At 35.4% G+C, this 14806-nt stretch overlaps 1 protein-coding gene across 4 annotated transcripts in view; it reads left to right on the top strand.

Moving 5' to 3' along the window:
• The first annotated feature begins 1214 nt into the window (after positions 1-1214).
• Positions 1215-14806, top strand: part of ROBO2 (roundabout guidance receptor 2) — a 1388177-nt gene continuing 1374585 nt past the window's right edge. For all 4 annotated transcript variants that reach the window (XM_030802115.1, XM_030802114.1, XM_030802113.1 and 1 more), the window contains exon 1: positions 1215-2279. In XM_030802115.1, the coding sequence (XP_030657975.1) occupies positions 2150-2279 (130 nt within the window). In that variant the 5' untranslated portion in view covers positions 1215-2149. The remainder of the gene's footprint in view (positions 2280-14806) is intronic.

The following is a 14806-nucleotide window of genomic DNA, read 5'->3' as shown; positions in this document are numbered from 1 at the left end:
GTCCTTGCCCACGCCTATGTCCTGAATGGTATTGCCTTGGTTTTCTTCTAGGGTTTTTATGGTTTTAGGTCTAACATGTAAGTCTTTAATCCACCTTGAATTAATTTTTGTATAAGATGTAAGGAAGGGATCCAGTTTCAGCTTTCTACATATGGCTAGCCTGTTTTCCCAGCACCATTTATTAAATAGGGAATCCTTTCCCCATTTCTTGTTTTTGTCAGGTTTGTCAAAGATCAGATAGTTGTAGATATGTGGCATCATTTCTGAGGACTCTGTTCTGTTCCATTGATCTATGTCTCTGTTGTGGTACCAGTACCATGCTGTTTTGATTACTGTAGCCTTGTAGTATAGTTTGAAGTCAGGTAGCGTGATGCCTCCAGCTTTGTTCTTTTGGCTTACGATTGATAACTTGCTCTTCTAAAGGTACCTCTTCCAAGAATATGATTTGAAAGCGGTGATTTATTCCCTTTTGAAAGTGATAACATCATAAAACTGGTGGTTATAATATAGAAATTGATTACTTTAAAATACGTAAGTGCATAATTCATGTATTGTGTCTCACTGATTAAGGAAGTGACCATATGTATAATACTAACACGTAGACAGATTTAAAATAGTAGCCAGAATGTTTTGATCATGCCAAGTCACTTCAGGTGGCAAAGATTCTATTATTTTTATTAATTATTATTGTTATTATTATTGAGACAGTGTCTTGCTCTATCGCCCCGGCTGGAGTGTAGTGGCACCATCATGACCCACTGCTGCCTCAACCTCCCACACTTAAGTGATCCTCTTGCCTCAGCCTCCTGAGTAGCTGGAACTACAGGCATGTACCACCATGCATGGCTAATTTTTTTTTTTTGTAGAGGTGGGGGTCTCACCATGTTGCCCAGTCTGGTATGAAACTCCTGGCTTCAAGCTATCCTCCCGCCTTGGCCTCCTAAAGTGCTGGGATTACAGATGTGAGCCACCACGTCAGACAATCCCAAATTAGTTCATTTTATATGTATGCCTTCACCCACGTCATCTTCATCCAGGGGCACTGTCATGTGTTCGTTATAACCACACCTTGTCACCAGTAGTGTCTGCATAAACATAGTCGCAAAAGCCAGAAAGGCTTGGGGAGCGTTTTGTATTTCCATGGTGATGTACACAAACAAATAAAAATATGCTTTCTTGAGTGTGTGATTTACACACTCAAGAAAGCCTTGGCAGTCTGTGTTGGTAATTTCCAAAAGTTTGCTTATGACACTCATGATGGGTTCATCAGGGTGACACAGGAACGCCAAAATCAACTGACTTCATTTAACACAGAGGAGAGCTGCAACTACATATTGAGAACTTGCCCTTCCTGTTTTATTGCTGGGGAGAAAAATTAGATACTTACTGTTGTTCATCTAATAAATATTTCAGACCCATTTATGAATCATTAGTGCAGATGCAATCCCCTTTGAATGTCACGAGGTGAAGTAAAGGAAAAATAAGATACATTTTAAGTTCTGAGTCTTTCTCTGCTACATTGCCTGAATCCTCGTCTATCCACACAATAGATTAACTACCCTCTGTGCATACTATATTTTGCTCAGCCCTTAATATTCTGAAGCTGAACTGAAGCAGTCGTTATCTGTGGCGGTTCCTGGGTGGTTTTCAAGCCCAGCACTACCCACCCAAGTGGCGTTGACACCGGCTTTCACTGAAGCCTTATTACTCTTAAAAGAGCAATTTGGTTGGTTGCACGGCTATTAGGATCACACAGGCAGCCTGAAAGCTGTCAGTACAACTGCTTCTCCTCTTTTTCACATAATCCTGACATCTTTTCCCTTTTCTGCTGGACACAGACATTACTGTTTTTATCATTTTCAATCAAGCTCACCCAGAACGCTGAGGAATATATTCCCACGGAAAGCAAAGTGGAGAGCAGAAATTATTTTATAGCTTCTGGAGTAGAAGCAGGGCTGACTGCGTACTGAGGAGAAGGAGCCGGATCCGTGAGAAATGTAGCTTGGCTCAGGGCTACAACAGGAAGCTGCTACTTCAGCTGTTAAAGATGGCAAAACAACACCTACCTCAGGTTTTTCAGTGATTAATGCTATTTTCATAACCAGGAGGGAAGAGGATGTGAGAAATTTTGTGAAATTAACTTGTGGAAATGTTATCATCAGAGAAAGTGGAGAAAATTACTAGGCTTGAACTTCTCTTCGTTTTGATGCTCTTCTTCTCTGGACCAACTGTGAGCAAGCTGACCCGGACGCCCTGGAAGGGAAAACCTTGGAAGGGGGGTAAGTGATGAAAGTTTCGTGCTAAAGGTCTCAATGGAGTTAACAAGGCCAGTTAATGCTAACTTAAGGACAGCTGAGGGTGAAGGAGCTGCTTCTGTTTGAAATCAGGTTTTTATTTCAGGAAAGGGGGTCTGTGTTGCAGATAGCTAGAAAGAAGAATTTTCTCTGTTATTGATATCAATATATTTTTGCAATGTTTGGTTTTCTGGGCTTTCAAAGCATTACAGTGATCGTTTCCAGCAGGGAGACTGTAAGAGCAGATGCATGCTGCTCTAGTGCAAGAATATATGTGTTCTCCTTTGGAAGCTGCATTATTTTAAAAAGAAATGGGTCCTGAATATGTTAGATCCCTGAATTGTTGGCAGATTTTGTGAAATGATCAGAGGGATATCTGAGAAAGGGCATGTTATGAAATGCAGTGCCACCGACACTAATTTTCTAGCTGACTCTATCAGTGTTGATGTGTTAATAAAGATAAATTGCATTAACTTTATTGGAAAAAAAAATCTGCTGAATGAGAAAAAGCCTTTCAGTACTTTGAAGTGTTGTAATACATTTTCTTCTGCTGTTGAAAAATTATCATGAGATGGGAGAGAATTTTTGAGACTTTGAATCAACCTGTCTGTAAAGTTCAGTGGGTTCTGCTTCCCGAATGCCATTTGTTTATATAAACACAAGTTATCAAGGTATGCGTTTTGTGAATGCTGTCAGCCAAAATGATGCTGCGGACATATCCCACGAGAGACTTTCTGGACACTGTTTGTATGTTTGGAGAAAAATCTTGATGGGAGATATATCTGAGGATTTTGCTTTGCAGAAGCATTCTTTTTACCTAATGTTTTTATCTTAGCCGTAAAAATGTTTCTGAGTCTCCCCTACCATTTCTTTCCTGTCAGTGTTTATCATCTGAGGTTCAAGAGAAGCATGTACATTATGAACAAGAAGTTTTAAAAATGTACCACAATATCTCAGCAGGATTTTCCAAATACCCAAGCCCCATCAGTTTGATCTTTCTGCTTCTCCTTTTGATGCATTAAATCTATTACAAATCTTCTGCCTACTGTACCTTTGAGGGAAAAGTTCCAATAGGCACTTAGCTTAGATGGTTGGTGCAGATCCACCCAGAGGAATGGTGCTGCAAATTATCCTCAGGCCTTGTAGATTATACTATCACATTTACTGTATTTCCTAATGTTATCAATGGATTTTTTTTTTTCTTGCAAACTGCTAGCTGTTATTTATGTTAGCCTGCATGCCAGCCTTTAGTAGCTTAGGATTTAGCGACGTATGGTGTTATTGATGTCAGGAGCGTTAACTTATATTTCTTACATACAGTCAGTAGCTACAGCATGTCAAAGTTTAATTTCCTGTGTTAAACTTAAGCAGTAAACTTTGGAGCTCTAGCTACCCCTGAGAAAGACTGCTGTGAGATTTTAGCAAAGTTGTTAACCTATTCAGAAAGGTTTATTTAAAATGCTTGTGTGTGTTCCTAAGCATGTATTCATTCCACACAGCTTTGAATACAGATGCATTAGATTTCATTTGTAAATCAAGTCTGAAATGTTTCCTCTTTGAACATATGACCACTTTTTCCAATGTACTCTAACTAGCTCAGCTAGAAATTTGCTAGCTCTGCTGTGTGATGACAATATGACTCAGTTAAGTTCAGGAATAGGCAATCATAGCAACATATTTCATATTGTTAAAAGAATTCTGTGTATTTTGGAAAGGTCAGTCAAGTTACTGAAAAACTTTAAACGTGTTGACTGTGCTTTAAAATTATTTCCTTTTTAGTGCATCTGTTTGTTACTGTATAGGCATTGCATAAATATTGTCCACAGATTCTGAGTTCCTGCGATGTAGCCTCACCTTGATATGCATATGTATATGTTGTTAATATTTATTTATTCATGAGCTTGGCTATCGATGGTGGTATGTTATCTTTCAGTGGGTTGTAAAATGCTGTTCGTTTTTCTTGGCATGCTATGCAGTCTTTTAAAACACCTTTTTACAATTTGTTCAGCATTATTTCCCTTTTCACAAAGTAAGGGTCTTCATTTATTATTTTGAAAGATGCCTTGCAGAGGTGTTTTACACATAAGGTGGGATGGGGGAGAATGAGCATGTTAAATTAAACACTGTGGCCAGAGGTAAAGAGGATCAACATTGGAAATACAACATTTTAGAGGTTACTTTGCGCTTTTATGGTTTGCTTCATGTCAATACCAGCTCAAGCTTACCTGCGTACCAAACAATCGTTAAAACAGATATTCTATTTCTAAAAATCCCGGAAAATATACCAATAGCAAACAACAAAGTTTTCTTCTGAGTTATTATTATTATTTTTTTCTTGCGCTCACACTGCCTGTGTGCATTTGTCTTAATCTGACAGAGCAGCTGTCAACCTCCATATGGCAACCTGCTCACCTTGACAATTTCCATTTCTGTAGTATTAACAGGAACCACCATAGAGACAGAAATGGTTATTGGGGCAGGCTTGGGGAGTGGCAGCTTCAAAGACCAGTGTGTATGTGTGGCCTGTGAGGAGTGATACGAGCGGCACGTAGCCAGGAAGCACCAAACAGATGACGGGAAACTGACTTGTCAGAACATTTGGAAAAAATGCAGATTATTGTTGGCTGTCAAGGGATTTTTAAGCTCATCAATGAACATGACTTCCAAATATAGGTTAGTAGGCCAGCAAGTTTTCCCTTGGGCATATGCTTTTCTATTTAATCACAATATATGAACACCTTAAGGGAAGGCAGGTGTCCCATCTGATTAATTTAGAGCGTGACATAAGTGATCATAAGAGTTTGCATTTATGATAAACTGACCAGAAATCTGAACTACACTGCTGACGTTATCTTCATTAGAATTACAGAAGCTAATTATTTTATGTTCAATTACCCTCACCATGAAAAAGTCTAAAAGACGTAAACAGCTCCATTCACATGAGCATAACTCTACAGAAAAGTATACAATGCAGATGGTCAATATATACAACAAAAAGGAAGTTATATAGAAATATATAATATCATATTTACATATAATATACATATGTATTATAGAGTTCACCCTTGAATGACACAGGTTTGAACTGTGCAGATTCACTCGTATGTAAACTTTCTTCTGCCTCTGCCACCCCTGAGACAGCAAGACCAACCTCTCCTCTTCTTCCTTAACCTACTTAATGTGAAGACATGAGGATGAAGATTTTATGATGCTCCACTTTCACTTAAGGAATAGTAGATGTATTTTCTCTTCCTTACGATTTTCTTAATAACATTTTCTTTTCTCTAGCTTACTTTACTGTAAGAATACAGTATATAATACACATAACATATAAAACGTGTTAATCAACAGTTTATGTTATTGGTAATGCTTGCAGTCAACAGTAGGTTATTAGTGGTTAAGTTCTGGGGAAGTCAAAAGTTATATGCAGATTTTTGACTTGCAAAGGGGTCAGTGTCTCTAACCCCTGTGTTGTTCAAGGGTCAATCCTATCTATTTCTGCTATTGGAAATTATAATTTAAGCCAAATTTTAATATTTATATCTACTATTAAAGGTGCAAATGGGAGGTAAATAGGCATAAATAGAAAAATGGGTCTAGAAGATGTAAGTGGGTAAGGCTGGCATGAAAGGTAATCGTCAAAACGTTGACCCCTTGGTCCAACACAAACATCGGCTAGTCTGAGCAACCACTGATCAAACTAAGAGGGGGAATTAGACCTGACTGTTGTCCATGTCCCACCCATTCTAGCACTTGACCTTGACTCCATTTCCACTTCCTGGAAGAGTCTATTGAGTTCACTCAATCCTCTCAGTTATGACATGAGAGTTAAACTATTGGCAATGAAGTATGAAGTGATCAAAACTTTTAATAACTCAGAAAATTATTTCACACAACACCCGTACTTTTTTTCTGTAATAAATTATAGCAGTGAGTTCTGTAATATATATCTTTGCTAAGCAAAGAAAGCCTCTCTGGCAGTTATCTTCTCCCTCTTTAGGAAGGATTAAATTGTATTATGAGCACATACTACAGTATTGCAACATTTTAATTCATGGTGCCTTGAAGCACTGACCTAGGAATATTTTGAGTGGCAATTTTAATTTTAATCTGTTATCTGCATGGTCCCATCTAATATATTGACAATTATTTGAGAACTTGTTGGAGCTTGTAGAAGTTTTTTTAACTTAAAAGTTAAGAAAAAAATATTAAGTATTTGATGGTGTCTACTGCATATAAGCCCATTATTATATTTCTTCTGATGTTTCCCCTAGTTATATGAACTAATAAAAAATTTACTGCCTCATACAACCAGTGTCTCACATTCCTTGCTATTGGACAAGAAATCAATATTTTTATTAGTCAAATTTGAACACGATGATTTACTCTTTCAGAAACAATGAAATAATATCGGTGGAACCAGCCCCCAATATTTCAACATAGGTTCTTTCTATTTTCCCTAAGTGTCAGCTGGTCTGAGAGATAAAGAGAAAGAGTACAAAGAGAGGAATTTTACAGCTGGCCCTCTGGGGGTGACATCACATATCGGTATGTCCGTGATGCCCCCTCAGCTGCAAAACCAGCAAGTTTTTATTACGGATTTTAAAAGGGGTGGGAGTGTACGAACGGGGAGTAGATCACATGCTTCTGAGGAAACAGGATCAGGACAAAATCAGAAACTCCCGATAAAGGTCTGTGTTCAGCGGTGCACATATTGTCTAGATAAACATCTTAACAGAAAACAGGGTTCGCGAGCAGAGAACCAGTCTGACCTCAAATTTACCAGGGCTGGTGTTTCCCAATCCTAGTAAGCCTGAGGGTACTGCAGGAGACCAGGGTGTATCTCAGTCCTTATCTCAACCGCACAGATACTCCCAGAGCGACCATTTATAGACCTCACCCCAGGAATGCAATTCTTTTCCTAGGGTCTTCATATTTAATAATCCTTGCTAGGAGAAGAATTTAGCGATATCGCTCCTACTTGCACGTCCATTTATAGGCTCTCTGCAAGAAGAAAAATATGGCTCTATTCTGCCCAACCCCGCAGGCAGTCAGACCTTATGGTCATCTTCCCTTGTTCCCTGAAAATCGCTGTTATTCTGTTCTTTTTCAAGGTGCACTGATATATTGTTCAAACACACATGTTTTACAATCAATTTGTACAATAGTGGTCCTGAGGTGACATACATTCACAGCTCATGAAGTTAACAGGATGAAGAGATTAAAGTAAGACAGGCATAAGAAATTATAAGAGTATTATTTGGGAACGGATAAATATCTACGAACTCTTCACAATTTATGTTCAGAGGCTGAAGTAAAGACAGGCATAAGAAATTATAAAAGTATTAATTTTGGGAAATGATAAATGTCTATATTAAAATGAAATCTTCACAATTTATGCTTCTCAGCCACGGCTCCAGCCAGTCCCTCCATTCAGGGTCCCTGACTTCCTGCGACAACTTAAGACTTTCTGGTTTGAGGAAACATATGTAGATCACTTTATGTTGTTCTTGAAATGACCCCAACTACTGCACTAGCTCTAACTTCCAGATAAAATGCTCCTAATCTGCATGCTTGAAATTGTATTTCATCTTCTAAAGGATTATGACACTTTACATAGATAAGAAGACATCTGTCAGTTTTTATAGTGCTTAATTGTTATGTGTGTCTGTGTCTTTTTAACCACTTTGAGTAATTTCAAGAGAAATTTTGTCTTTGATTAATCTTTGTTAACAGGCAGTCTTGTACTTAATAGATGCTCAATAAATATTTGATGAATGGACAAAGTACGTGGAAAAATAGACTGGTAATACAATATTCTGACTTTAAGTGTTAATTACACATTTCTTACTTTTAGCCAATGTGATGAATCTCACCTTTGTAACGCTGGGAAATCATTTTTATCACAAGGATTTTACTATATCATTTAAATGTCAGTTTTAGTTGTAGAAAAATTTGAAGGCATTTTACAGTAGTGAAGACATTTGGAAAACTGTCAGACTCATGTAGGAAGTAGTACAGTAGAAAAAAAGAAAGCAACACTGTTGTTTAAAAGTAATTTATAATGTGAGATTGGGAATCTGGGAACTGAACTGTATGAATATTCATGCAAAATGCAGAGTGCTCTTTATACTGTGTATAATCATTACTTCTGAGTTTCATTTGTTTAAATAATTTAATCTCCATCTGTATGCAATAAATAGATTTAATACCTTATCTTTCTTACAACTGAAGAGTAAATTCCAAAACCAGGTCTGAAATGCATATATTTTTTTCTATATGTTCAAAAGATTATTAGAGTTTTTTTATATATAGTAATTGAAGAATGTGCTTAGCAACTATACTAAGATCTGTTGTAAAACTTACTCATGTTGTTTCAGGTTATTTGGAAAATAGCATTTAATAAATTCAGGAAAATTCCATATATATAAGATTTTGATAACAGAAAAATGGTGCTTGAGAATAATAGATTTGTTTTAGTTATAGAAAGTATGTTCTGAGTATTTTTTATCCACAGTCATTTTTGTTAAACTTCTATTCAAATTCACTTTTTTAAATTTTAACATCAACATGTCATTTTAATTATATGTTTGTCATTAATGTATGCTTGTTCCCTTGTGATTAAAATACCCTGAGATTTCATGTTATTTACCTAAAATATAATTTTTAATTTAAGGACAAATAGGGAAAAAACTGGAAAGAGTTTTGATGTATTCTTCATATTAGAAAAGTAGGTATATTTAAAAAGCTCTTTGAATTTTACTTACAAATAGACTGAGCACTCTTATCAAAAGTGGGGAAAACTACTGCCTAGGTAGCAGACGGTTGCACCACTTTGAAGAAAATGATGTTGGGAAGCATATGTTCTTTATAACGTCAGATTATGCCTGGGAAAATTGTGGTTTGAAAAACATATTAATGCATTACACCCTTATCAAGTATGTGTACAAATTGTGTATATATATCTATCAGCCCCCATCCTCTCCTCCCATTTCCAAATTACACACATGCATATACACATATTTACAAACATATGCACACACATTTGTTTAAAAACGTAAATGGGAAATAAAGATGCTTGGAGGGGTTATTTAATTTTAAAAACTGAGATAAATTGACAGTAATAAAACGCCCTGGATATATTAGTGTTGGGGTTCATGAATGCATAGTTAAGATTGTGTCAGCGCTTCCATTATAAGCTACATTTTCAAAGGGTTTACAACTTAGCTATAAAATTTTTGCTTCAGGGTGGATCATGGCTAATATTAGGTCTTAGTCCCAGAGCAATTTCATTTTTTTACTTTTCAAATTCAACCTTCAAAGTTAGTTGAATGTTAAAAAATGGGGAAAAAAAATAAAGTTTAGTTATTTTCACAGGCTTTGTTACTTGAAAAGGAATTAAAATTTCAAAAAAAAAAAAGAAATTCAAAATGTGATGAGAGTTGGTAATAAGGTCTGTTTGCCCAAGTCAACTGAAGATTATGTGAATCAGATAATGACCTTGATCAATCAAGACTGGGGACATTTTAGCTGTTAAGGATTTTAGTTTCATTAAGAAACCAAGGTCACCCAAACAAGAGATAATTCTTCTAAAAAGGAAAGAAAATAAACATATTACATCTAAAGGCCATTTCGTTTTCAGAGACCAGGGAATCCATCAGGGCTTATGGCCCCATGAAAAGTTACCTTTCAGCCATTCAGTCTCATCAGTCCTGAGGATCACCTTTGTCCAGAAGTAGAATTTAAGAAATGAAAACAAAGGATCACAATCCCAGACTTACAAAAATAAAATCAAAGTTCCAGAGTCTTTTACTGATGTCTTAAAAATGATATGCAGCTTCACCCACAAAGGGGATTTCTTGACTTACTCCCCACTGGGTTTGTGATATCCATGTATTAAGTAAGTGTTCAAAGCTTGCTCTATTGAAGACACTTGAAAAACCGTTCTATTTATGGATTCTACCCTCCACAAACTTACAGTTTATAATTCTTAAGCCTTTTTTTTCTTTCTTGGGAAGGAATATTCCTTTCCCCTTAGCTGGTTTCTTCAACTAAGGTAAATGATTATGATGTTGAAAACAAAATTATACTAAACTTAAATTGCACTTGGTTCTATTTTTGGGGAAAAAAAAGTATCCAAATAATATTTTGAGGTTATCCTATGGTTGATTTCAAACCAAAATCTCAATTTAGGGTAATGTTGAGTAAGCTCCAGCATTGAACCTGTTCTTAAAATTACTTGTTAACTTCTGGATGATTCATGCTGATTTTTGTTTGTTTATTTATTTATTTTTTCCCATTTGTGCTTTTTTTTTTAAAAAAAAATGAGAGAATGGCTTTCAAAATACAAAGTTATTCCTGTTCTTGTTTTTGTGATATCTATAAGTATCTTTAGCTACTGAATATAGGTTATAATTTAGCTTCACGTAGAAATTCAAGTAATCTATGTAGGAATTTTGGTGTGTGGCATGGTGATATGGTCTAGGAAATACTCTGTATCCCAGGATTAGAGGGGGAAAGCATCTGTATTTGATAAACAGAGGGGAAGTTGTTGTGAACCCATTTCTTTTTAGGCAGGATATGGTTTATACCTAACAGATTTAGTTTGAAATATAGTCCAATTTGCTATTTTAAAAAATCTACACATCAAATTAAGCCTATCATATTTGCTTCAGATTTCATTTTGTAATGAAATTCTTTTATAGAATTAAGTAGGATATTATCCAACTCACTATTATGCAAAAACAATAAAACTTTATATACCTTTAGCAGTAATATTTATTTGAATGACTACATTTTGAATTTCATTTCTGTACAAAATGCTAAATTAATATAACTATATTCTTATGTAGAGAAAATATTTTCCTGATATTATTATTCAGAAAAAATAAAAAGATATAATGAGTTCATTCAGTATTGTCAATTTACAGCTGTTCGTATTTTGCCAGAATGAGGTACAGAAATTCATTCCTTCTGTCAATGGATGGAGAGTTCACCACACCAGCTATTAGGACAGACCCTACATATGCTCCATAGACTCCCTTCATATCAATGTCAAAAACTCTGTCATGAAAAAAGTAGTTATCAAGCTGGGCAAAGTCCAACATTATGTTCTGGAGACGGGCATTTTGTGAAATCTCTAATGTAATAGTTGGCAGCTAATAAAGAATTCAGTTTAGGGCAATCAGAAATGTAACAGAAGTGCCTTCTACAATCCATAGAGGCCTAAGAATTGCTCCTGGCTAACAAGTACAGATTTTCATTTATCTAACATAATGTCCCATTCCTGTTTAGGGATTTCACGGACCAGTGTGGAGAAACATACAGGGATTTAGGGTTGAGGTTGTTGATTGCCAAGTGTAATGAGCAGGACTTAATGCACTGTTAGATGAAGATCTTTACTGATTGCCTATTTCCACTGGAGGCTCCTAAAGATGTTATGAAGGTAATTTGTACACTTAACATGGAACAACATAGATACACTGTACTATTAACAAAATATTTTTAGTCTATCTACTATAGCCATGGACTTATGTAGTCTAGTAGAAAATCTAAAAGATATACATGGATTCATTCAATAAATATTTACTGAATGCTCCTAAGAGAAACATAAGTGATCAGAGAAGACAAGAATAAAGATACATTTAGAAAAATATATTGTACAATACATGATCTGTAAATTATGCATCTCCAGTTCCTAGGCTCTAAATAGGTCAATATAAGAGGAAAATATATTTCAAGCAATGATAACTGCAAATGAGCACAGGGAGGTATAGAACTATATATGCTAGGCCAGGCGTGGTGGCTCACGCCTGTAATCCCAGACTTTGGGAGGCCGAGGCGGGTGGATCACGAGGTCAAGAGACTGAGACCATCCTGGTCAACATGGTGAAACCCTGTATCTCCTAAAAATACAAAAATTAGCTGGGCGTGGTGGCGCGCCACTACTCAGGAGGCTGAGACAGGAGAACACTTGAACCCAGGAGGTGGAAGTTGCAGTAAGATCATGCCACTGCACTCCAGCCTGGCAACAGAGCAAGGCTCCATCTCAAAAAACAACAACAACAACAACAACTATATGCTGTATGTATCAACCCCATTGGTTTTATGAAAGTAACGACTAATGTTATATGGTAGTCCACATCCAACCAGCCAGGCATCCAACCCAGGTAAACTATGCTACGTTTAGGGGACAGTCAAGTAACCCACCCCCATTCTAATGGACAGTATGTTGAGAATTAGTGGAAAATAACAACAGAGTCAGTTAAGTATAGCTGTAAGAAGCAGGAAGATGAAACTAGAATTTATAGAACTGAAAATAAAAGGCCATTGTAAGACTTGGCAGGACAAGTCATATGATGACTGCAATGTTTAGGGAACAATTCTGTGTGCCAGTTACCTGGGTGATGAACTTTCTTACCCTCGCCCTGGAGTACTTCTCCCTCATTACATTTGCAAGATTTACTTTTTGATATCTTAAAAACAAAAGCAATCACACGGAATCATGTGCTAGAATAAAGGTCCAAGTTGTAGGGCTGATCCTATTCTCTTAGTGTGAAGAGTTTCATCTGTGATGTCACTGTTACTGAAAACTTTTCCTGAAACTATTTACCTGCCTTATATAAAATATCTTGTGCAAATCATCTTCTGAAGTGGTTTATTTGAAATGATTTCTACTTCTTCAGTATATATATATATATAATATATATACTATATATATAATATAAATATATAATATATATTGTATATATTGTATATATAATATATATTGTATATATAATCTATATAATATATAATATACAATATAATATACAATACAATATACAATATAATCTATACAATATATATATACACATAGACATTATATAGTGTAAATTTAACTAAATTAGTACATAAATCTATCCTGTATACAAATAGTTCATCTTTTATAATTGCTACATTTCACTGTGTGTAAAAATTATAACATTTGCTTCATTTGTCAGTTGCATGTTATCAGTTACCGTTTTTACAGACGTTTCATAGAGATATAAATGTGTAACTTGCAGCCTCAAATATATGTTATAAAAAGAGTTCTTCATATCATAATTACATTATTGGATGATCTTTAAGATTTACTGTCATAATTTTAAATGTCTTATGTATACATAAAAGTATGATTTTATTCATCTGTTTGAAGAATCCTAGGCAAGTGGATGAGTACACTAAATAATTTGAGAGTGATAGCATGTTTTTCCAAAGCACAAATTTTAACTTACAATAATTAATTTTAAAAAGAAGAGATGAAGTTACTGGAAGTCAGTTTTACTTGTAACTTTAATACACTTTCAATTAGATTTGAACAGACTCTTAGGAACTAAATGAGCACAAAGTACACCAAGAAGATGCATTCTTTTATATCCTATTTATAGTTGAAATTCTTACAATTTTGATTACAGCAACTTTCTTATACATATCTTGCAGATACCTTTAAAGGCAATTAAAATAACTTTATGGGGTAGCAGCTCGTGTTTGCTAAACTTATTTGAAATATCGCCAAGAAATAACAGTGCCACTGAATTTCTGCTGACATCTCTGCCATTTACTAGTTGTATACTCTGAGGCAAGTTATCTGACTTCTGTGATTCTCACAGTCTCGAAGTGTTATTTCATGTGGAACAAATAAGGTCATATATGTAAAGTAACTAGCAGTGGTCTTTCAATAAATATTTTCTTCAGTTAAAACTATACTCAAATCTTTTACTTATTGTTAGTATCACACACACACGCACACACACGCACACACACACACACACACACACCCCTAAAGGCTAACTGCTGGGATTCATGGAGCATTTCTTGTGTGCCAGCATTGTGTTAAATGCTTTCCAAGTATAATCTTATTTAATCCTGTGTCTCTATATTAAGCACTAGTTTTCTCTTTCTTAAAACTCAAATAGCCAAATCTAGATTTTTTTTTCTCCTCATTCAAATTCATCAATCTGTATTTTAGGCTCATTAAAGATGTAAAAATGTTAGATGCCTACTATTATTTTTTATTTTTAGCCAAATAAAATGCAATCACTATTCATTACCTCAATAAATTAAGTACTAATATCACATCTGGTTTAAAATAAAGACAAATGAGTCTATGATTAAGAGGTATTTGGAGAATATTGATGGTGAAGAAAAAGCAAACACTCTATTTTAAGAAATCCAGCAAGATAGGCTTAGGTAGCATGGGGAGTATCGTTTCCAGATCACACATATAAAATTGGAGTATTCACAAGGGCAAACCTGGAACTGAATGAGCCAGGTCCAAAACCAGATGGCAAGAAAAAGTTTCAAGCTGTTTCATTTGGAAATTGATTTTTGGATTTCCACGTGGCGCATTACATTATAAGTTCAAATTAATTTTAAACTTTCAATTTTTCATATGTATCTTCACGACTCCAGCACAGGCTTCCTTGTCTGTCTTGTTGCCAATCTAAAATGGATACCAAAGTGCTTTTCACTCTACGTTAAATACACACAGA

This window comes from Nomascus leucogenys, chromosome 21 (assembly GCF_006542625.1).
Source record: "Nomascus leucogenys isolate Asia chromosome 21, Asia_NLE_v1, whole genome shotgun sequence".
NCBI lineage: Eukaryota > Metazoa > Chordata > Mammalia > Primates > Hylobatidae > Nomascus > Nomascus leucogenys.
This window is presented reverse-complemented; position numbering and strand designations above follow the sequence as displayed.